The sequence below is a fragment of the Pediculus humanus genome, genomic scaffold (assembly GCF_000006295.1).
Source record: "Pediculus humanus corporis 1103172108315 genomic scaffold, whole genome shotgun sequence".
Lineage (NCBI taxonomy): Eukaryota > Metazoa > Arthropoda > Insecta > Psocodea > Pediculidae > Pediculus > Pediculus humanus.
Window position 1 is genome coordinate 19,678 of NW_002987884.1, and position 24,800 is coordinate 44,477.

The 24,800-nt window shown below is 31.2% G+C and overlaps 3 protein-coding genes across 3 annotated transcripts; all 3 read left to right on the top strand.

Annotated features, from left to right (window-relative positions):
• Nucleotides 1–4,948: 4,948 nt before the first annotated feature.
• On the top strand, nucleotides 4,949–5,894 carry Phum_PHUM595760 (uncharacterized protein; the record flags this gene model as incomplete). The annotated part of the gene is made up of 2 exons (XM_002432563.1): nucleotides 4,949–5,507; nucleotides 5,650–5,894. The coding sequence occupies 2 exons, from the start codon at nucleotides 4,949–4,951 to the stop codon at nucleotides 5,892–5,894; spliced, it is 804 nt and encodes a 267-aa protein (XP_002432608.1).
• Nucleotides 5,895–8,657: 2,763 nt separating this feature from the next.
• On the top strand, nucleotides 8,658–9,738 carry Phum_PHUM595770 (cenp-B, putative; the record flags this gene model as incomplete). Its single annotated transcript, XM_002432564.1, has 2 exons — nucleotides 8,658–9,177; nucleotides 9,734–9,738. The coding sequence occupies 2 exons, from the start codon at nucleotides 8,658–8,660 to the stop codon at nucleotides 9,736–9,738; spliced, it is 525 nt and encodes a 174-aa protein (XP_002432609.1).
• An 11,799-nt stretch (nucleotides 9,739–21,537) lies between these two features.
• On the top strand, nucleotides 21,538–24,800 carry Phum_PHUM595780 (bric-A-brac, putative; the record flags this gene model as incomplete). The annotated part of the gene is made up of 7 exons (XM_002432565.1): nucleotides 21,538–21,775; nucleotides 21,887–22,281; nucleotides 23,505–23,709; nucleotides 23,790–23,995; nucleotides 24,095–24,382; nucleotides 24,498–24,602; nucleotides 24,726–24,800. The coding sequence occupies 7 exons, from the start codon at nucleotides 21,538–21,540 to the stop codon at nucleotides 24,798–24,800; spliced, it is 1,512 nt and encodes a 503-aa protein (XP_002432610.1).

Genomic DNA, 24,800 nt, shown 5'->3' on the forward strand with positions numbered 1-24,800 from the left:
CGTTTTGTAAAAATTAGGTTAAGTCGTCTGGCTCTTTGAAAAGGTTTTTTTTTTTTTTTTTACCCCACCGCGTACCTCTTTTATATATGAATCGGTTATTGTTTTAATTTGTCCGAAAATACCTGGACTTCAGGTATTGTATTGTATTGTTAATGAAATAAAAAAGTTGCACATGTTTTTCTATTCCCACGATTAGAGAATCATTCACGAATTCACGTTATTTTTTTATATTCTTTTTATATATATCTGGATTATTTTATGGTTAGGGGGGGGGAAATTGAAAGAATAAAGATGGCGACATGATGTGATAATGAGATAGAGAGAGAAAGAGAGAAAGAGAGGAAGTTGATGAGGTAATTTATTTAAGTCGAAAACACAATGGGTAATAAAAATTTAAGTCGGTACCTATAAGTTTTAAGGTTTTGTATCAGAACGACTAGTTTCGTTTGTGTTATGTATATTAAAAAAAAAAAAAAAGAAGAAGGCCGTACCTGACCTGGTGACGTGGTATTAGATAGTAGTAATTATTATGTTTTTATTTTACATAAACGGAATGTATCAATCAATCAATCAATCAATCAATCATATATAATCGTTTAGTTTTTAATAATTTTTGATAATTTTTCTTTCGCGTTTCGTTTGTCTGGTTCCACGTCTTTTTAACGTTTGACGTAATCGAAATTATTGGTAAATCATGGTTATAACCGCCCTCACGATTTTTATTTTCGATTCGTTGTGTTTTTTTTTTTTTTTGTTTATATATTTATTTTTTTATTTTCTACGACGGTCACGATGAGATTTTAAAAATTTAGGGTTTAAAATTTTTCATGGCGGACCCCTTTGGGAATGGGTTTATTTTTTAAAACGAAGCCCCACTTAAGACGCCGCCCTTAGTATTATTATTATTTTTTTCATATTTAAAGTCGCGTTTAATGCTTGATAAAAAAAAAAAAAAAAAAATATTAAAAAAAAATTATTTTGCAACCCCTGATTAAATTCATCAAAACTCCCGATGCTTCCCCTCTCGTTTTTTTTTCTCCTGCTCTCTTTCTGCCCCCTCCCCCGCCTTCCCCTCTCTCATTTTTTTTCTCTCCTTTTTTTTTCTTTTTTTTTTCTCTCTCTCTCTCTCTCTCGGTCTCTCTCCCTCTCTCTTGTTTTCTCTTTCTCTCCCCGTTTTCATCCTTTTTTTTTCTTCCCTATTATATCGGTCGTCTTTTTTTTTCTCACTCTCATTACGTATTTCCCTCTCTCTCTTTCATTTTTTTAATATTTTTTATTTTATTTTTTAACTCTCTCTTTACTCTCTCTCTCTCTCTCCCCCTCGTCCTCTCTCTTGTTAAATTTCAAATTCAAATTTCTCAAATTATACTTTTTTTTTTTTGTCGTCAATAATCTGAATCATGCGCCGTTTCAAGCAATGCAAATTAAATATTTAAAATCTCCAATAAAATTTTTATAAAATTATTTCATCTTTTCTTTTTTTTTCCCTTCTACTACTACCCTTCTACCTACCTACCTACCTACCTCCCTCATCGTCCTCCATTTTTCCTTCTCCCTCTGTCCCTCCATTTTTTTTATTTTTTTTTTATTTTTAACCTCCCTCTTCCTCTCTTCTCCTTTTATTCTTTTTCCGAACTCCACCGATCTCTCTCTTTCTCTCTCCTTTTCTTTTCGTTCTTTTTATTTTTTCTTTCTTTCTTTTTTTCTCTGTTTTCCTGTTTTCTCTTCCTACTTTTTCCTTTTTTTTTTCGTTTTCGTCTCCTCATCTTCCTCCTCCCCCCGCTTCCCTGTATCCTCTCTTTCTCTCTGGACTTTTTCCCCATTCTACCAACACCGTTACCGTCGCACACTCTTTCCACCCTTTTTCTTTTCTTTTCTCATCTTTCATCCCTAGCAAGTAGTAGTAGTGGTAGTGGTACTCTAAAGCACGGGCCTATTTTTTTTTCACTTTCTCTTTCTTTCTCCATTGTTTATATTCTGACCATTTTCTTAACTGCCGTAAACACGAGTTTTCCTTTTTTCCTTTTTTTTTTTTTTACTGAATCGTTCACTTGCTTTGTTAATGAATTTTTTAGCGGGTACCGAAGAAAAAAACAAAACAAATCGAGGGGTGGAAAAGCTTTAGTGTGATGTCTTTCTTTGTCTTTTCATTCCCTTCACTCTCTCTCTCTCTCTCTCTTTCGCTTTTCCATTTTTATAAATTAATTTAACAGTTATTGATTTATCCGATTTGTAATTTTTTTTGTTGTTTATTATTATCATCATCATCATCGTCATCATAGGCCTTATTTGAAAGAAAAAAAGAGAGCAAAACGTTTAGTATCTTTTTTTTTTAAACGTTGTTTTTTCGTACGAAACCCTTTAGGCCCCCCCCCCCACAAAAAAAAATTATGTTTTAATTCATTCAAACGTTTATTATTATTATTACCATATAAAATGTATTACTGTATATTTCGAAGTCAGGTTTTTAACATAATCAATGTGTTGGTGGCGGCCATTTAAATTTTTTTAAATACGTCTAATTAATTAAGAAGATTTATATTAAAAAAAAAAACCTGTTCGCGTTTGTTTTTTAGAACGGCCCGTTAAAATTTTTATTAATAAAATGTTAATAAGGTTGCCCGTGATGAGGTCCCCCCCCCTTTTTTTTTATATAATAAGACTCGATTTGATGACGCCATCTTCATAATCATAGTTAGGCTTTTTAAAGGGAGAAAAAAAAAGACCGGAAATTGTATTATGTTTATTTTAAAATAATATTATATAGACGACGAGTACCTACAGACTTGGCAGGGTTCGAAACGAAAGGTATACTAAAAGAGAAAAAGAGATAGATAGATAGAGAGAGAGAGAGGGAGAGAGAAAGAAATAAAATTTGATGGATTAGATGGTTTGGTCAAAACTGTTCGTAACATTTTTTTTTTTTTTTTTTTTAAACCCAATCAAAAGAAGCCTAAATTTTTTATTTTTATTTTTATAACATTGTCGTTATTATTATTATTATTAATAACATTATTATCTTTTTAACGTGAACGTCGAATGACTCCAACTAAAAATTTATTTAATTTATAATAAATATCATAGAGTAAAAAAAAAAACTGGTCAGAAATGAAATTACGTAGACTGTTAAAGTTTTTTTTTTTTTTTTTTTTTTTTGAAAAAATAACGTAAATTTTATATTATTATTATTATTATTTAAAGCCAGGTGTTCCTCTATAATATTATTCTCCTCTTTTTTTTTTTTTTATTTATCGTGGAATGGTCCGTTTTTGTTATTGGTCTTTTTTTTTTTTTTTTTTGAATATTAAAAAAAAATAATAATAATAAAAAATATTTTCTTTTCGGTTATAAGTGTGTATATATCACTTTGTGCTCATCATCATCATCATCATTGGTTCTTTATACGCGTCACGAATCACGAACCTCGTGAGGTTGCATCTGAATATTTTAGAAAAAGAAAAAAGGAATGATTTTCGACCGAACGCAATAAAAAAAAAAAAAAAAGTGAAATTAAAAAAAATTTTTTTATTCTTTATGTGACCTTAATAAGCATCATTAGTTCAGGTAGATATTAACAAAAAGAAAAAAAAATTTTTTTTTTTAAATTCGATTTTTTTTTCTCCCCTTTGTGTAGTATTAAACGTTAAACGATTTTGTGTTCGTATTATTATTATTATTATTATTATTATTATTATTATTATTATTATTATTATTATTATTATTATTATTTGACCTCTTACCGCCCTCTAGTATGAGTGAAATTTGAAGTTGCCAAAAATTTTCACCATCTTATTCGATTTTGTGGGAGAGGGAAAAGAAAATTTTGTTAAACTTGATATGCACACACGTTTGATACGCAAATACGAGTTTATCCGTAATGACGTCATTGATGACGTGCGATACGCATACACACAACACGCACACACGACAAATTAGATTGCGCGTGAAGGCGCGTGATGTTACTCTTGTTATGTTATTATTATCATCATTTTTTCTGTCGTTCGTGACCCCAATACATAAAGAAAAGTCGTGGCAGCAACTTTTATTTTTATTTTCTCTATGAGAATCATATATAAGAGCTTAACACTTTTTTTCTATTAGTTTCTCGTATAGATTAAAGTTTTGGGTTTTTTTTTTTTTAAATTTGGGTTGACCGACAACAGTTTGCACGTAACGAAAAAATGAACACGTGTGAATAGCAATCGAAAGAGAAAGGGGAAGGGAGGAGAGAGAGAGAGAGAGAAAGAGAGAGAGACCCTTGATAGTATTATTTAAATTTATTTTATTAATTAATTAATTAAAAAAAAAAAAGACATAAATTGTGTGACTATGAATTTTAAAAAGGCATTTTTTTTTTAAATAAAAAAAAAATACTAACTGGGAGCAGAAGTATAAATTGGGGTGAATTTTTTTTTAAGGGGTAGTACCCTAAAGAGAAGAAGGAATAATAATGATAATAAAAAATATACATGTATGCAAGAGCGTGAGTTAGTATGTATATTAGTAATATTTTTTATTTTGTTAAAAGAAGACATTTTGATAAAAGGTTTCGTTCGCCTCGGAAAAACTAAATTTGTTAGGGTGATTGGAAAAGTGGTCGTTTTTCCATTTTTGTTTACCCGCGATATGTTCAGGTTGCCCTCTTTTAGGTTGCATCTGCTGCCTGTTATGTAATTTTGTTTTGTTTTTTTTTTTGTTTTTAAGTGTTGTTGTTGTTGTTGTTTTTTTGTTTTTGCACTATTGTTATGTTTTGTTTCTTTAATTTTCTATCGTTAACGATTTCCTTTTGATAAGCCATTTTGTTGTATACTCGAATTGGTTTTTCATTCTTTGTCAAATCTATCTTAGATATATATACGACACATAGTCGTTAGGGTAAATAAAAAGACGAAAAAACTAAAAAAAAAAAAACAATCGATAGAATTGACTCAAGTGATTTAAATAAGACATGATTTCCTTAAAGAAAGACAATATGAAAGAAATGTCAGACAGACAATTGTCATCGAACGAAATCGAAAAGGTTTTGGAACTTCAAAATTCGAATTTGCTTCGCAGATTGCCGGGTTTCGGTTTTCCCGATTTCGGATTGGGAACACACGGGTTGGGTTTACCACCGTCGGAAGATTCTAACGTGACTATTTTCAGCAATCATAAAAATTTCGAAGGAATGTTGGAACAGCAAAAAATGATACAAAGTTTATTGAAACACTATCAGAAAAATTTAGTCGCGGATAACACGTGGATGAATTCATCCAAAAGTCTTGACTTGAAGTGTAAAAAACGTTTTTCGACGGGTGATTTAGACGTGGAAATGAGGAGGGAAATGGAGAAACCGGTCAAGGAAAACATTCCGATGGAAGAAGTTAAAAATAAAATGAAAATAAAAAAAGACGAAGATGGAAAAGTTTTTTCGAAACAAAGGAAAACGAATTTCACGTCGAAAGAAGTGGAAACACTTTTGGATTGCGTACGAAAGAAAAAAGAAGTTATTTTGTTTGGAGTTGCCGGTGGGAGAGGATGGGCGAAAGCGTGGCAGGACATTGCAAAGGTAAGATTCACTCTCTGAAATCTGTTTACGTAAATAAAATAAAAATAAATTAAATAAATAAATGTAATTTAATTTATATATATTTAAGGTGGTGACTAAAGTCGAAGGAATACCAAGATCGGAAGGTGACGTCCGGAAAAAATGGACATACTTAAAATGGGAAGCTAAAAACACGAGCAAACCGGGAAGGGATCCGGTTTCGAAACAAGTTTTGAATATTCTCACGTCTAGAGATAGAGAAGTACAGGAAGCGATGAATTTAAGGAATCTGGATTTTACGGACGATGGTGAGTGGTTTTTAAAACCTTTTTGCCATGGGTGTTTGGATGCAGGGAAAAACTCTTGAGAAGATTTCTTCCAGAAAACTTTCTTCTTCTTCTTCTTGTTGTTCTTTCGAGAAAAATCTCAATCGTCAGGCAATTGAAAAAAAAACCCTAGAGAATAAATGCCGGTAGTTTGGTATGTGTGTGTGTGTGTGTGGCGTAAGAAAACATGGCCGTTTTATTATCATCATTATTTTTATTCATTCTCGAAGATGCATACACTCCGGAGCGTACATAGACGCAACAACGGTCGTTTTTCATTCTTTATTTTACACGCATACATTTATGTATTTATTTGTTCGACGCCATATTAATCAAAAATTAATGGATTTTTTAAGTGGAGTAATAAAATGAAGAAAAAAAAAAACATTTTAAGTTACTTATAATTTTAAATTACGTTTAATACGTCGGATAAAACAATTTTCAACCCCAATTTTAATTATTATTTTTTAACTCGTTTCGTCTCTCTCTCTCTCTCTCTTTCTTCTTCCTTCTACTTCATGTCTTCTGGTCGTGATGTTGATTTTTATTTATTTATTTATTTATTTATTACCGGTTTAAAATGTTGTCGAGTCATTGGTAGCAGCAAGGAAGCAATCAACCACTTATTGGCGGTCTAATTTAATGACTTTTCAATTTTATTCGTCTATTCTATTTTTTTTTCGTGCCACATCTTGAGGCAAAACATTAAGAAATGAAACGTGGGGGGGGTGAATAGGGGGAAGAGGTGAGTAGGTAGTAAGAGAAAGATATTCAGTTTCAAATGAGTTTTAAAACTTTCGAAAATAATAATAAACGGGTTAAATTCGAATTCTATGGAAATTTGCTTTTTAACGGATGTGGAAGAAAATAATAATAATAATAATAATATATCGGTTCGAATCCATAAAAAAAAAAAAAAATTGTAATGGAATATCATAATAAATCTCTCACGTTACACCTAAATGTGCCATACCTGAACATGCGATCGTTAAATGTTGATGAACACAACGTAAAGAATGGAAAAGATTTGAATTTTGGCGGGCTTTTTTCGTTTCGTTTCGTTTTTGTTTTGTTTTCTTTGTTCTGGTAGGTGACGTAACGTAACATGCTCAAAGGAAAAATAATCGGTTTCCTGCGCAGTTCGCCATGTTTTCAATTATATTTAGTGTATTAAACACTCGATCGATTATATATACGAGAGCGTTTGTTTTTGTTGTAAAAAAAAAAACAAAAAAAAAAAACAAAAAAAAAAAGGAAACTTGAAAAAATTTCGTTTGTAGTGTGTTTATTTAAGTAGGGAGAGAGAAAAAATTATTATTATTATTATTATTATTATTATTATTATTGATACTAACATTAATAATACCGTTTTATTATTATTTGGGTTTCATTCAAAATCCTTTTCTTTAAATAAAAAAATAATTTTTTTCATTGATAATACGTTGTTCGCGTTTTTGTTACGTACACATACACAAACGTAATGTTAAAAATTTTGACACGCACATACACGCACACGTGCACTCACACACATACATACACACACGCGTAAACAAAAACAACAAAATAAATTTTTTTTTTTTTTTTTTTTTTTTTGCACTCGTAACGTAAACACATAGTAGTAATGTTGTAATTGTCGTCGTCGTCGTCTTCGTTTTCGTTGTTTGTTATTGTTGTTGTTGTTGTTGTCGTCGTCGTTTGTATTTTTTTTTTTTAATTTAATAATTTTTTGTACGATTTAATTTTGTACGCACATGTGGCCTTGTCAATATTATTCGTGTGTAAATTTTTTCGTATATTTATAAACACTAAGTGAAATTATTTCGACAGACGAATGACAGACGACACAAGTATAACGTTAAATTTTTAACGAGTAATATTTATTTATTTATTTATTACCCCCGGTACGTTCGTGTCAAGTTAAATTATTATTATTATTATTATTATTTTTTTTTCTCTATTGGGGAGGGGGCGGTGGTTTTTGCATCGTCACATAAAAATCAACTGGTAATTATTACGTAATTTATTTATTTATATTTGTTTTTATTGTATTTAACCTCTTCGTAATTGTAATACTAGTTATAATAAGAAAAATTTGCATGTTGAAATTTTGTGGTTAGTGGGTAGGAGGAGTAGGAGGAGATAGGGAGGGGTGTTTACGAATGGGGAGGGAAAAAAAAAATTTCCTTCGGTTAATTTTTGAGTATTTGCGATTGTGTGTGTGTGTGCGGGGTATGTATGTAAATAGGGGTAAATTTCAGGGGGGTGGTGATATTGGCATCGAAGGCGTTTTGCCCCGTCGTATACTTGGGGGGTGGATGTTGTTATCAGTCAAAGCGAAGCGTGAGATAGTGGGTGGAAATTGTTTTGTTTAAATGTTGAAATAGTAGTAAAAATTATGGTTATGATTATTATTATTATTATTATTATTATTATTGTTGTTGTTGTTGTTGTTGTTGTTGTTGATGACGAGTTTTTGAAATCTTCTTCTCAACAGGTGAATTTTTTTCGCGCTTACCTCGGAGTCAAATTTCGTTTGTTAATGTTTTTATTAAAACCAATGAAATCAATGAGTAAAGAATGAGTTAGAATTTTTCAAACTGTTTGTTGTTGTTGTTGTTGTTTTGCAAAACTTACCGTAGGAAGGGGGGAGAGGGGAGAGGAGGTTTTTATATAATCGAAAGCATTTTTTCCATCGCAGAAAATTTTTCAACACGCGGGTCGCCTTCGAAATCAAAATAAAAAATGAAATTAAAATATAAAAAATTACTGGAGTAAAAAAAAAACAATAAAGCATTTAAAAGAAAATGACAAGTGTTAAACGTAAAGCGATTACAATCGAAACAAAATTGGCCGTGATAAAAATGTTAGAAAGTGGTGCTAAAAAAAGTGACGTATGCAGACTCTTCGATTTGGTCAATTCGTCGGTCGGATCCATATGGAAAGCGAGAGATAAAATCAAATCGATACAGAGTAAAAACCTAAAGAAAATCCGTAGGCCCACGCACGAAAACCTCGATACGGCACTTATAAAATGGTTCAGGGAACGACAATTGTTAAACCTTCCCGTTAGCGGATCGGGTTTGAAAACGAAAGCGCAAGAATTGGCCAAAAAATTAGAGGTTGACAATTTCGAATGTTCGAACGGTTGGATCGACAGGTTCAAAAAACGTTACGCGATATCATTTACAAGAGGGAATAATCAAAGCGACGAACGTTGTTGTTTGGATTTGACGTGGCTTAAAGAATGGACGGATTTTGGCGGGAAAAACATCAAATACGAATTCGAAGATAGAAACAAGAATTACGGCGGAAACAGTTTAACAGGTATGTTTTTTTTATGTTTGAAAAAAAAAAAAAAACATGCCTCCTCGCATTATTACTATTATTATTATTATTATCATTATTTTAACATGTCGTTTATAATCAATAACACGAAATCAATTTTTTTTTTTTTTTTTTGTTGGTACGAATGTCTAATCTTTGTATATATTTTACAATATAATACGGGGGAGGGGAAGGGAGGGAAGGGGAAAATGCTTTCGGGTATGATAATAACCGATTAACATTATGACGTCATTAATTAAATTTTGTTTTCTTTGCACTCACATATGAGTTGGATCTAATGACACGATTAATATTTTCTTACAATTAATTTCAATGCGTTTGTTTTTTTTACTAAATAATTGTTTTTCCGTTGTTTTTTTTTTGAATCGTTTCGGTTAATTTTTTGTGGTTGTTGTTGTTGTTGTTGTTGCGTTTGAGTAATAATAATGTTTTATCAGTTTTTAACACACACACACACACACTCGAAATATTTATTTATGTGTACACAAGTGTACAAGTGTAGTAAATATAAAAGTTTTGGTAAGGAATTACTCAGCGTAAACAAAAACCAAAAGTGGTTTCCCCCCCCCCCTTTCCTTCTTATTGATAATGAATAGACATTATTGATAAAAGTCAAAAAATTAAGGAAAAAAAAAATAATAATAATAATAATCATGTATTTATTAATGTTGATATAAATACGACTTTCCGTGTGACGTAATGAGTTTTAAAAATTTTGTTGTTGTTGTTGTTTTTCGCTGTTTGTTTGATTTTGCAAGATTCGAATTTAAAAAAATTTTACCTGCGTTTTTTTTTTTTTTTTTACTATAACGCGAAGTGTCTAATTCCACGTCTAGTATCACATTTTCTTAATACGATATCGGAAAATGGTTACTTATATATAAGTACAAATTCAAGTCGTAATTAAAATTATACTCGTTTTCGTTTATTTTGCTTATTTTTGCATGTTTCTCCCCCCCCCCTCTCTCTCTCTCTCTTTCTCTTTCTCTCTTTCTTTCTCCTTAATTTACAGGATTTAAAAAAAAAAAAAAATGGTAAAAATTACGTGATTGAATGCGACGCCATTTTTTTTTTTTTTTTTTTTTTTTGATTTCTTATGTAACACTCCCCGCGTTCATTATTTTATATAAATGACACTTAAATAATATTTTTTTTAGTTCAGTTGAAAAGTTTAGTAATTAAAAAAAAAGAAAAATAATTAATTTAATTTAAATTAATAATAATAATAATAATAACAACGGACGGGAGCAGTAATGCCAATGTCAGTTAATTACATTTTAATTTTTATACAACAAAACAATCAACCATTTTGACGTGTTACCATGGTAACGTGTTATTCTTAACAAATATGGCGGCGTCCGTTCACGTCCACGTAATAAACAAATTTTTATATGCTATCTTATTGATGTTTTTTCGGGTGGGGGGGAGGAAATTTTTTATATAACGAACGTTATTTATTAATTTTCCGCCATTTTTTTTTTTTTTTTTTTTAATACAATAAATATCGAATCGTGAAAAAAAATTTGATGGTTTTGTCTAATTTGATGACGTGGAAAAAATAAATAGGGGAGAGAGAGAGGGAGAGAACTCGGATTTGAATTTTCCCGCGCAAACTTATTTTGTTACGATCGTCGCTCTATCGACGGTTTTTCGAAATACGAAAAAGTGGTAAAACAGCGCGGTGGGTCAAAACACGAAATGTCATTTATCGAAATTTTTTTTTTTTTTTTTTTTTGTTTTTCCATTTTGTTTTTCTTTTGCCCCCCCCCCTCTTTCTCTTTCTCTCCCCCCCCAGTCCCGCCTTTTTCCCACCAACCTTTTTCAATCAATTTTTATTTTTTATTTTTTTCTCTTTTAATTACACGCGTTCGACCTTAAAAAGGGTCAATTCATTATGGCGCAACATCGGATTTTATTATTATTATTATTATTATTATTATTATTATTATTATTATTATTATTATTATTATTATTATTATTATTTTAATGTGCGTATTTCTACGCACTATACGAACACACATTTACGCACACACACGCACACACGTTTTATTTATTTATCAAAAAAAAAAAAATGATTTGCTCTCGATTTTGATGTCGTGATTGATGGCAAAAAAACAAATGAATGAAAATTCGATGATGTATTCTTGGGGGAGGAAGGGGAAAGAAAGGAATTTAAAAGGGAAAAATGATGACGAAAGCAAAAAGAGAGAAAGAGAGAGAGTGAGAGAGTGATGACGTACGATTGTTTGAAAATATACAAAAAAGCGAGGGAAAAAAAGATTAGTAAGATGAAAGTAAGATGGAGTTAGAGTGAATGGAAAAAACGTAACGAAAAAAGAAATAAGAAGAAGAAGAAGACAAAAAAAAGATGTAAGAAAGAAAGAAAGAAAAAATTGTATTCGTTAAAGAGAGAGAAAGAGAGAGAGAGAGAGTGAATTAAATGGGATGCTGCGAACGATATCGATAATGACGAATACGACGAGGGCGTCGATGATGATGATGATGATGGCGGTGATGGTTTCATCGGTTTCGAACGTTTGCGTTGATGATGATAATAATAATAATAATCTATTGTTTTAATTTAAAAAAATTTTCAATATGGCGATTCTTTGAGGAATGATGATGATGATGATGATGATATTAATAATGTGCAGGGAGGGGGAGGAGGAAGAGGGTGACCCACGCAAAACGTCCAAATTTAAATCTAATTAAATGATGCGTTCACTTTATTATCATTATTATTATTATTATTAATTTTACGCGTTTAAGAAAAAATTCTCCATTTTGTTTTTGTTTTTGTTTTCGGTTCGTTTTTCGTTTCTCCACCACAAAAATTTTATTTTAGTACTTTTTTAAGTAAAAACGTCAGAAACATCTGGATTGTGTTTAAAAAAAAAAAAGTTTCCTGGCGTAAAAAATATAATTATTTTTAGATTTTTAAAATTTTTTTGCTTTATTATCATTATCATCATCATCATCATCATCATCATTATTATTATTATTATTATTATTATTATTATTATTATTATTATTATTATTATTATTATGTTCTTGTTTTTTTTTCTGGGAGCTTTGTATACACGATACGTTTTAATAACGGTTGAAATCGTTTGTGAAAATTTTTATTACTTTTTTTTTTTATTATTTATTTGCTACCTCGTTCTCTCTCTCTCTCTCTACCCCTTTTCCCCCCACGATTCGAAAGGGTAAAAATAATAATGATAATGATAACGTAATTGAATTTTTCCAGGTGTAAAAATGAATGACTTTGTTTGTTAAAAAACTTTTAAAAGTTTCACCACGGAAACGAAAAATAAATTAAATGTGGAAATTTTTTTACCCCTTCCTCGCCCCCCACAGTTTATTTTTCATTGAAATTATTATCATTATTATTTTCCATTATTTCCCATACGCGGCGTGAAAGGGAGAATTTTCATTTACGGTTAATTTAATATAATCAATAAGTTTCCCTACCCCCCTTTTTTTTTTTTAATACGGAAAAGCGGAAACGGAAACCTTTTACGAATAATAGGAATGTTGGAATTCGATTTTTTTTTTTTTCAGCCGGAAAACGGCGGATTCCTTGAAAATATTTTCCGGTTTAGGGAGAAAAATTTCTGGTTAAAAGGGAAATTACGGGGGGGAGGAAATGGAGATGGAAAAGAGAAAAAGAAAATTTCTTATGTATTTTGCCGTGGGAGATAAAATTAAGTCGTTAATAATAAGGTCAACGCGGTTATAACCAATGCAATATTTGTTGATACCATGATAATAATAATAATAGTCGATACGTCACGGATACGAATGGCGTCTGTCGGTTCGAACAGAAAAAAAAAAAAAAAAAAAAAGGTAACGAAAAATAAAAATGATGGTGGTAATACTACCCTCTCGCACTCGTCGTCGTCGTACACCACCGCCCTCTCAAAATTTTCGCCATCTAATTCCACTGCATTTGGCAGCCATCTTAAACGAAAAAAAAAAAAAACGCCGCCATGATTGATGACGTAGAACGGTCAACGTAAATTATTTATGTATATACAAACGATCGATTGATTTAAAAAATTCGAACGCGGCGTTCGGACGTTCGCGCGTAACTGAAAATATTTACGCGGGGGAGGGATGAAGGGAAGGGGAGGGAGGCGACAGTAAGAAAAAATTTTTTTTATTAAACGTTTAAATGATTAATTATTAGTTGAGTCATTTTTTTTTAAAAATTAATTAATTATTATTATTTTTTTTTTTTTTTTGAAAAAATTTCTGTCGGTATTCTAATACGCGACAAAAAATTATTATTATTATTATTATTATTATTATTATTATTATTATTATTATTATTATTATTATTTGTTATTGAGTTAAATATGATAAGGGGAGTGGTATCCGGTTCTTTTTTTTTTTTTTTTTAAAAAAATAGAAACGATAATAATTTTTTCAATTTTTTATTTATTTAAATAATTCATTCGAGCATAAAAATAAAAAAAAAAATTATTTATTTTTAATTTTTTTATTTTATGGATTTCCAAAAAAAAAAAAAAAAGATGGAATGTCTGATGACACGTTTTTTTGGGAGAAAAAAATTTAAACAAAAAAAATTTTTAAATTTCAGCCGGGTTATCACATTATTTGACTTGGTTTTGTATTTCCTTTTCTTCCCCCATTTCAACGTACACACACATATAAAAAAGACGTGGCGGTAGAATTGGTCAAGGGCGAAGTTTTGTTACGTCATAATTTCTTCCCTTCATTTCTTTGATTCGTTTTAAAATTTTTCTATGGTTTTTTTTTTTTTTTTTTTTTTTTTAGGGGTCTGTCTGTGTCGAACGAAACCTTAACCATTTTTTTTTTTTAAATGATGCATGTGAGAGTAGTAAAAGATGATGATAACGAATGAGAAAGAGAGAGAGAGAGGGTGAGAGGGAGGGAGAGAGAGGGAAAAAACGTTTGTGTGCGTTAAAGTCAAGGGGAGAAATGAATTGATAATAATACTAATACTAATTTGGGTCGATTTTTTTTTCGGTAAAATATTTTAAAAATAAATTTTGAAATTAATTAATTTCACTCTCTCTCTCTCTCTCTCTTTCTATCTATCTATCTATCTCTCTCTCTCTCACTCGCTCGATTTTTTTTTTATTTTATTCGATTTAACGAAACGAAACGAAATTTTTTTTTTTTTTTTTTTTTTTTTTGGGTAGAAAATAAATAAATAAATAAACGAATTAGAATTCTAAATATAACGATTTAAAAAAAACGACGCCATTTTGATTTTTATGTAACCGTGAAACAAACAGTCAAATTCGAACGAAAAAATCATCATCATCATCATCATCATCATCATTACGAACGGGAAATAAGAAAATGAATTAGTTATTATTATTATTATTGATTTTATAATTTTTTTTTTGACAATTTAAATAATAATAATAATAATTTTCGGTCATTCGTAGGTCAATCGTTACATTTTTTTCTCAAAAAGTACCGAAGAAAATAAAAAAAAAAAATCGATTCTCGTTAAATAATTGATGATGTTATTTTGTAATCGAATCGAATCGAATCGAATCGTATTCTCTTTCGAGCTTTTTTTTTTTTAAATTCAAGTCGGCGGTGAGTTTTCGTTTGTAGATTTTTGTTTCTGTTTTCCCTTCCCTCCCTCCCTCCCTCCCTCTCTCCTCTTTCCCTTCGGACGTTGGTTGTTTTTATGTTTTGTTGGTAGTCTGTCGGTGAAATTTAATAAAAGACGACGACGACGAGGACGACAACGACAAATTGTAAAATAAAATTCCAAGTAGCCATTTTTTTTTTTTGTTATTCTTTTGTATTTGTCGTATACCGAAAAATTTATTTAAAAAAATTTTCGTAGAAAAAAAAAAAATGTCGACGAAAAATAAATGTTGTTTAAATGAGTAGTACTCCGAATTTAGTTCCTATAGGAGGGGACGCCTATTTTTATTATTATCCCATCTCTAAATATTCGTTACAGCTGTTTTTTTTTTCTTTCTTTCTCTATCCGGGAGAGTGAGTGAGTGAGAGAGACAGAGAGAGAGTATATATAAATATATATATTCGTTCTACCCATTTAAATCCCCCCTCCCTTCCGTTCTCCGTTTAGTTCCTGTCTCTGACGCAGTTTTTGTTAAACGAGTAGCGCTGTCGTCTGTCGATACTCGGTCTTTTCATTTTCTCGCTCTGTTGCTAATTCGCATTGAAATCGAAGTTATTTTCCCCCTTTCCTCTTCCCTTCCCCTTTTCCCCACGTCATCTCTCGCGCAATCTCGTACTCGTTTCTATCTCTCGCACACACGCACGTTTTCTCTGTCTGTCTGTCTCTCTCGCACACACACACGTATACGCGCGCGCGCGCGTCGCGAAATAAATTTCGATTAATTTTCAAAAAAAAAATTGTTATTAATTTATTAACGTGATTATTTATTTATTTATTTTCGAATTCTGTCGTTTCATAAATTTAATTTCGAAATAATAATAATAATAATAATAAAAATGGCGATTAAAAAAGCAAAAAAAAATTTTTTTTTACTTTTCTATAAGTTAAACAAAGGATTTGAAACAATTTAAATCCCTTTTCAAAACCGTTGTTGGGAATAATAAATTATCCATCATGGCGACATTATTTGACGTTAAAACGTTTGTACACACACACACACACACACGAGGAATAATAATAATTAATAATAATAATAATAATAATAATAATAATAATAATAATAATAATAATAATGATAATAATGATAATAATAATAATGGTGGCGGTAATGATTTTTAATACGGAAATATTTGAAAAAAAAATATTGGGAATGTAGGACTTAGATGTATGTACGCCAAACACACGCACTTACGCACACACGCATATATATTAATTTATTAAAAATTATTTTCCGGAAGGAAACCGATTTGGGGAGGCCTTGGGGGGTGGGGGGGGGGTGGGGAGGGGTGGTTATTAAAATTTCTGTTAATGTCTTCACCATAACGGATTTTAGAAAAAGAGAGAGAGAGAGAGAGAGGGGGGAGAGAAAGAGAAAGAAAATCAACGCGGTCGATTCGAAAAAATAAAAAATAAAAATAATCGAAACGATTCGAAAAGAAAAAAAAAAAAAAAAAAAATCAACGACGCGTGTATAGGAAATCGACGGGAGACTCGGGTTCCTTCGTTCCGTTCCCTTCGCTTGCCTCACTCCCAACAACAGATTTATTCTCTCATCCCGTCGTAATATGTCTATTCCACGAGTAGTACCGGCCCATTTATCGACCAAGAGCATACTCGTTCCCGTTTCTCTCGTTTGTGACGTCATTGAGTATCCGGCGTCGCCGTGACGAGTAGCGTCCTTTTTCGCTCTATTTTTACTTGGGTGTGGTTTGAATTCGTTTCTCGGTTTTTCTCGGGTTGTTCGGATCATTCATTATTATTATTACTTTTTTTTTTTTTTTTTTTTTGAATTTTATCATTATTATTATTATTATTTTAAATTTTTATTTATTTATTTTTCCGTCGTAATATTTATTATTATTATTATTATTATTATTGGTTGTTGTTGTTCGAGTAATGTAAGTTCGGTTTGAAAATACGCGCACACAAACACACACGACACACTCGTGTAATATTGGACTACCGTAATAATAATAATAATAATATAATCACATCATTATTATTATTATTATTATTATTTAATTTTTAATTTTTTTCGATTGTTTGTTTGTTTGTTTGTTCGCGAATTTTTTCGTTTTTTTTTTTTAATATTAATTATTATTATTATTATTATTATTATTATGTGTGATGTGTTTTACACTTTTGTTAATCATGTCGTAAGTATTCAAAGACAAATAAATCATGATGTGGTGTGTGTGTGTGTGTTTGTGCGCGTTCGACAAAATTCCCAACATGCGAAAATCATTTCTTTATATTAAATAATAATAATAATAATAATAATAATAATAATAATGATAATAATAGTAATAATAATAAGTAAAATAAAATAAAATAAAAATAAAAAATAAAAACTTTTCTTACGTTACTGTCGCCATTATTGTTTTTTATTATTATTATTTCAACTTTTATTATTATTATTATTATCATTATTATTATTATTGTTTTTTTTCTACACGTTTTTAAATTTTTGTCTCTCTCGCGTTTAGAAAAAAAAATGAAAAAAAAAAAAAAATTAAAATAATACGATACTAACCGAAACTGCGAATTAATAATAATAATAATAATCGTAATATTAATAATAGTTAATAATAATAATAATAAAACAAAAAATAGACAAAAAAAAATTTTTTTTTTTTTTTCTGTTCGTTTGTTCGTTTGTTCGTTCGTTCGTCGAACGGAATCGAATTTCGAAACGAAAATGTCGTCGACGGCGTTCTTTCTCACAACGTTTGTGTGTATGTGTGTGTGTGTACACTCTTACTCCTTATATTATTGATTTTTTTTTTTTGTATAGACGAATCAGTGCCGTATGTTATTATTTTTATATATATATACATATATACGATTCGCACGCGTTTATTATTATTATTATTATTATTAATTAAAAACGTATTCATTCCTACATTCATTCATTCATTCATTCATTTTTAAGTAGCGTTAATAAATTGGGTCGATTGCTTGTGGCTTAAATAATAATAATAATAATAATAAATATATTATATGTATGATAGACTAACGAAAAGGAGACGAATATGCATAAATTATCATCATCATCATTATTATTATTATTCTCTTTTATTGTTTTACGGGAGAACCAACCTAAAATGGTTCAAGGTCGTTTTAACGGTTCCTTCGCAAGCCATATTTAGTTTTAAATCTCTTACATCGTAATAAAAATAATAATAAACGTCGTCGTCGTTTTTTTTTTTTTTTTTTTTATATTTACATTTTATTATTATTATTATTTATTACCAATAACGATTATTATTATTATTATTATTATTATTAAGTAAAACAAGTGTTGCCAACGTTAAAAGGGAAAAGGAAATTTATTTATTTATTTTTATTAAGCACGACTGCTAAAAAATGTGATTTTTTGGTTTAATGGTGGATACATTTTTTCTTCTGCTCTTTATTATTATTATTAATATTATTATTATTATTATTATTATTAATATTTAAATTCACGTTAACAAAGATTGTTGTTGGTGTATTTTTAAAACGCTTCGGGTTTTTTTTTTTTTTATTAATAACAAACAAACAAACAAACAAAAAGAAAAGGAAAGTTGTGAAAAAAAACTTTTGCTTTTTTTTTTTTATTAAACAACAAACAACGTTTGTTTGTTTGTTCTGTTGTTGTTGCATTCCTCTTCTTCTATTATTATTATTATTATTTTCATGCTTTTTTTCCCGTTGTTGTTTGTTCCATATGAAATGCACTCATTAATTAATTTAATTTTTTATTTTCCCCTCCCCTCGGATTCCCTCCCCCCTTTCGTGGTTTTTTTTCTCTCTCTGAATTTAAACAAACTGGGCTCGTGTTTGTCGTCGTGAGTCGAACAAACAAACAAACATGGTTGTTGCATCTGTCGTTTTTATTTATATTTACGAAAAGTCGAGAGAGAGAGAGAAATAATAATAATCGAACGCGACAACAACACGATTTTAACACCTGGCTCCGCCATTGCGTTATATATATATTGGCACACAATAATGAAAAACGTTCGCGAACGTTTTCGTTTTTTTTTTCTTTTTTGAAAGAGAGAGAGTGAGAGAGAAAAAAAGTAAAGATTGATTGCGACAAGCAATATGTTTTTAATTATTTTCATATTATTATAATAAAAAAAAACGCCTCCTCGTTTATTTTATGTAAAAAAAAAAAAAACTTAATTAAATAATAAAAGGCATGGTTCCATGATCGTGATGACGTATTTACGGGACTATTCGTTATCGACAGGAAAAAAGACGACGACGACGACGACGATGTTGGATGACGTTTCGAGACAGTTTTATTTGTAAACACATCATCCTTTTCTCGCATAATGATCATATATATATGTGAGAGAAAGAGAGAGAGAATGTTTGTTCGTTTGTTCGTTTTGATTTGAGATTCGATTCGTTCAAATTCGTTAAGTAAAAATAAAATAAGAACGAAGACTTTTGCGTCGTGGCAGAAAAAAAAAAATTTTTTTTTTTTTGGTTTTTGTATTGTATACGTATAAACTCCCCCCCCCCCCATCACTCCACCGCCCTCTCGAACGTTTTACATATACGCACGTCGTCGTGTCGCAATAATTTGTTTCTTTTTTAAACAGTGACATCTTTCGGATGTAATTTGAATTAACAAAATTCCCTTCCTGTCGGATTAATTATAAATAATTTTTTTTTATTTGTGGGTGCGTGCGTGCGTGCGTACGAGAACGCATTCGAACGAGTGGGTCAAATCGAAAACGGTTTTTGTTTAAAAATAATAATAATAATAATGATAATAATGATGATGATGATGATTCTAAAAGTAATTTTTATATAACGTTTCTCTCTCTCTTTCTATCTCTTTCTGTCTCCCCTATTTTTTAGACGAAGGCCTTTAATCCTTACGTTTGGGGATTAATGAAGAAGGTTGTGGTTCTGTTTTTACAATCATAATTAAAATATATATTTTATTTGAATGAATGTTTCAAACGTTAAAAACATGCTTAATCGAATTTCAATCCGGATGATTAAAACGACCAAAAAGAGCTAAACGAATGTTTCCGTTGATATCGAGATAAGACGCGAACGCGTCGACTGCTAGAGAGATTTTTAAAAAAAAAAAAAATTTTTTTTAAATCTAAAAATTAAAACCGTTCGATATTTCGTGTGTGCGTGAGAGAGAAAGAGAGAAAACGTTCGGTTCGTTAACTGTTGAGTATCGTGGCGGCGGCCATTTTGATTTTAAAAAATGAATATATACTCGTGAACGATTGTTCGGCCATTTTTTTTAATTTTTACTCTCTCATACGATGTTTAAATATAAAAAAAAATAAAAGCAGACGATGTCATAGAGTAAATAATAAATATTTTAAAAATTTTTAAAAAAAGAGAGAGAGAAGAAAATTTTTTTTTTTTTTCTTTTGGTTTGAAGGGCATTTCGAGGATGTTATTTGCACACCGCGTTACAAATATAGCTCGGTCAAAAGCCAAAACGAACATTTTTTTTTTTAACGATCTCCTTGTTCCCTTAAACTAACTCTATCTATCTCTTTCTCACTCTTCCCTTTAATTTATTTACCCGTTTCCATCTCTTTCTCTCACGTTTTTGTTGTGATGCAAATCCACGTACGTCGCCCCACGGGATTTGTTTGGAACGATACCAGGTTATTATTTAACGGAGCAAATCGAGAACAACATGACTGACTGACTGGGTTGTTTGGTCGGTTGGCAGGGTTGTCATTATTTAAGGGTTGATGACTGTAAACGTAAAATAATAATAATAATAAGGAGGGAAAATCAATGGAAACGTATTTCGAGTTGAATATTTTATGGTCGGATAATTTATCGAGTGTCAACAAAATGGCCGAAAAGAAAAAATATTGTTGTTTGAATCCTCTATTATTATTATTATTATTTGCGAGACCGTTCCCCCTTCCTCCCCCTCCTCCCGCGAATATTTTTTATTAATGATTAAATTTAAAAAAATTTTTTAATTTGTTGCGCAGTTAATTTTTTTTTTTTTGTTTAAATAATCGTCGATCCATGATATCATCATCATCATCATCATCTCGTTTTATTTTTTTATCATTTTTCGTTGTTTTCAAACAAACACAAACGTTATGTCTCTCTCTCTCTCTCTCTCACACACATTTTTTTTCCCCCCCTCGTGAAAATTTGTACGGCTTACGGGAAAAACAAAAAAAAAAAAAAAAAAATTTTTCGACGAATGAGTGAATTGGCTTTGCTACGCATAAACCATTTGATCGGAAATCGATTGGAAAAGTTTTTTATTTGTGTCACCGGTTTGTGTTTTTCCCAAAAGGTTGTTTTTTGACATCCCTTTTCCTCCTCCTCCGTTGCACCCCCCACCCCCTCCCCCCACGGCTCTTTATCCGCATAATGTCTGTTGATGACCTCCTTACCGTTTGAAATTGTTGAAAAAAAAAAAAGGTTTTTCGAAGGTCGTTGCTTGTTTGTAGACGTACTCACGCGAATAAATAGACGTTATGTTGTTATTTTTTTAAATTCAAAAAAAACATTTTTATTTCCGATTAGCCAATGAATACTTGCGGTTAAAGAAAAAAAAAGAAAGAAAAGAATTGAAAGACACGATAAGAACTTTAAAGAGAAAAAAGTTAAAAAAAGACACAAAAGAAAGAAGGAATTTGATATTTTTTTTTATCCGGCTGTCCATGAGGAAATGAGGAATGGACGATAAAAATTCAGAGGAAATTGAAACCCCAAAACCCTCCGAATACCGCAGAATGGTATCAGACGTGTGGGAATATTGTACTAGAATCAGTGATACCCTCGTACAGTGCAATCACTGTTCGAAAGTAATGAGCTTTCACGGAACGACAAACATTCGGGTGCATGTTGGTAGACATTTTGGCATGAAACCGGTGAGGTGCAGGAGTACCGGGCGATTGCCCAGGAATATCAAACGTAAGATAACGGTTTGGTGAAGGGTATTAATAACAAAATAAACACAAAAACATAAAAAAACATAAAGAAACATAATTACATTGGTTATTTTTTTAATATGATTTAATATAGTGCCTCCGGCGAATCCGGGCCAGCAACAACAATTACACCAACAGCAGCAACAGCATACGCCTCAGGTTTCACCACAATCGCAACCTCAACCCTCACCTCCGCCCACCATCAATCAGAAAAAGGCGGGAGGAGGAGGAGGAGGTTTGCCTCCTCTGGCTCCGAAACCGAGCGGCGGTACGAAAGGAGGATCCTCTCAATCGAGTAGTACCTCATCGTCGGCGACCATCAAACAACTTCCGAAACTATTGCCGAAACCTCAAACTCCCCCGGAGGTATGCCTAAGGTGGAATTCGTATCATTCAAACATGCAAAACACATTTCCTAGTCTTCTGAATAACGAACAATTTGTCGACGTGACGTTGGCATGCGATGGAAGGAGCATAAAGTGCCACAAGGTAAATAACTGTAGTGGTAGTAGCAGTAGCAGTAGTGCCTTTAGGTTCGCGACGATTCTTGTGCCACGAACGTTTAAAAACAATAGTGATGATAATAATAATAAGTAAATAACGAACTCTTTTTGTTATTTGGGAGTTCGTTTAAAAGTCATTTTAATTACCCGACAATCGTAAGTTGGTCGCATTTTTAAATTTTAGCGACGTTACGTAATTGCTGTTGATGAAACGACTTTGAATTTTTCATCTTCTTTCTCTCTCTCTCTCTCTCTCTCTCTCTCTCTCTCTCTCACACACACTCACTCTTTCTTTCTTTCTTTATTAGAAAATAACATTGAAAAATCTGTTATAGTTTAGTTGTTTAATAATAATAATAATAATAATAATAATAATAATAATAATAATAATAATAATAATAATAATAATAATAATAATAATAATAATAATAATAACGTTTGGATTTTGACCTCGCGAATACATTGACTCTCATTGTACAACGAAAAAAAAAAAAAAAAAAATGGTATTGAGAAGCGTTTTTAATGTGAATCATCTCCGCGGTTATTATACAATCGCCATATTTGTCGGTAAAGATTCATGAAATTCGTCCTTAGATCTTTATTATTATTATTATTATTATTATTATTATTATTATTATTATTATTATTATTATTTTCGTTGTCGTTGTTGTTGTTCGCGAACGAGAGAGCAAACAGAAAAATAACTTATCAATTTCAATTATGTAAATTTTTATTATTATTATTATTATTATTGGGTCTCGCCCTTGTTAGGAAACCTTAAAATGCTGCCACAGGTTTTTTTTTTTTTTTTTTTTTTTTTTTTATTCCTACGTTGTTATTAAAAAATAAAATACGATAATGATAATGATATTGATAAGAGAGAGAGAGAGAGGGAAAACGTTCGATGTTCGTTCATCTTTTTCTTTTATCTTACATCGTCATTGAGCCTTAGAATTATTATTATTATTACTATTGATTTTTTTTTTTTATTAATAATTATGAAATGCGTTTGTTAGTTTTTATCACGCGCACAAACACACCCACAGGAATAGACGTGAGGTACGACAGCATCGTCTTCCTTGCATCTTTTATTGTTAAGGAAAAAAAAAGAAAAGTCGGTGGCGAATCGTAATTAATTAATTCGAGATTTTCATTCTTTTGCTTCAAACAAAATTTGTTATTACGTCACAATTTTTTTTTTTTTTTTAGGTCATGTTGTCGGCATGTTCGCCGTATATGGAAGAATTGCTGTCGTCTAATCCTTGTCAGCATCCGATAATATTTTTAAAAGACATGAAGTTTTGGCAATTGCAAGCTCTCATCGACTTCATGTACAGAGGAGAAGTGAACGTGACCCAAGATAAACTTCCGAGTTTGTTATCGGCTGCCGAAGCATTGCAGATAAAAGGTACGGGTACCTACCATCATCATCATCATCATCATCGAGAATGATTCTTTTAATCTCACTTATTTATTTTGTTTTCTAAAAAAAAGGTTTAGCTAGTCCAGTGAATCACAGTGCCCCTCCAAAAATAACTCAAGTACAACCCATGCCTACGGCGCAACACGATATCTCAGATGAAATGGACCAAGTCACTTACATGAGACATCTTCAATTGCAAACGGATATAAAAACCGAATATGACGATGAATACATGCAAGACACGGATGAATCTCCTCCTCCGACGCCAAAAGCTAAGGTTTGCAGCATCCATTTTCCCCTTTCTCCTCCTCCTCCTCCTCCTTAATGTTAAAAAAAAAAAATGTCTTCTGAATCCTTTGTGTTTTCGATTTTACAGAAGAGAAAAACATCGCACGTTTCACCGTATGGAAGTATCGGTGGTGGTGGTGGTGCAAATAACGTCGGGACAACGTCGGGGGGGAATAACATAATACTAAACAATAATTCCCACAAACAATTATTAGTTAATAAGACGACGAAAAGGGAAAAGGAAAGGCATTCGGAACCTTCTACGTCGAATCAACACGTGACTCAGGCACTACCCAATCAACACGGAACGGCGGATCAACATAGGAGAAAAAGTGATAACGATAAAATAGTAGGGGATAGCGATAACGAATATAAGGTAAGGTTATCAGGAGGAGGAGGAGGAGGAGACGTCATCGTCGTCATCATCACGACACTTTTCCCTCCATTTTGTTTGTTTGTTTGAGCACTGATATGTTTTTATGTTTTGTTAGAATTACTGCGAAGACAACAGGCATCATACGACAACTCAGGACGAAGAACTCGATTTAGACGAGGAGCACGCTCAAATAATACTTGAAAGATATTCATCTCAAAATGTAAGGCGACGACGACAGGTTTGCGACAGACATTTTTTTTTTCGTTCGATCCACGTGATCGTAGCGTCGCGTCGACGTCGTCACGAACGGTTGTTTATTATATATAACGAATTATATTTTCAGAACGATTATTCGAGAACGGGAGACGGAGGAGGTCCAGAAGGTGACGGAGATGAAAATAGTACAACGTCCGGATAA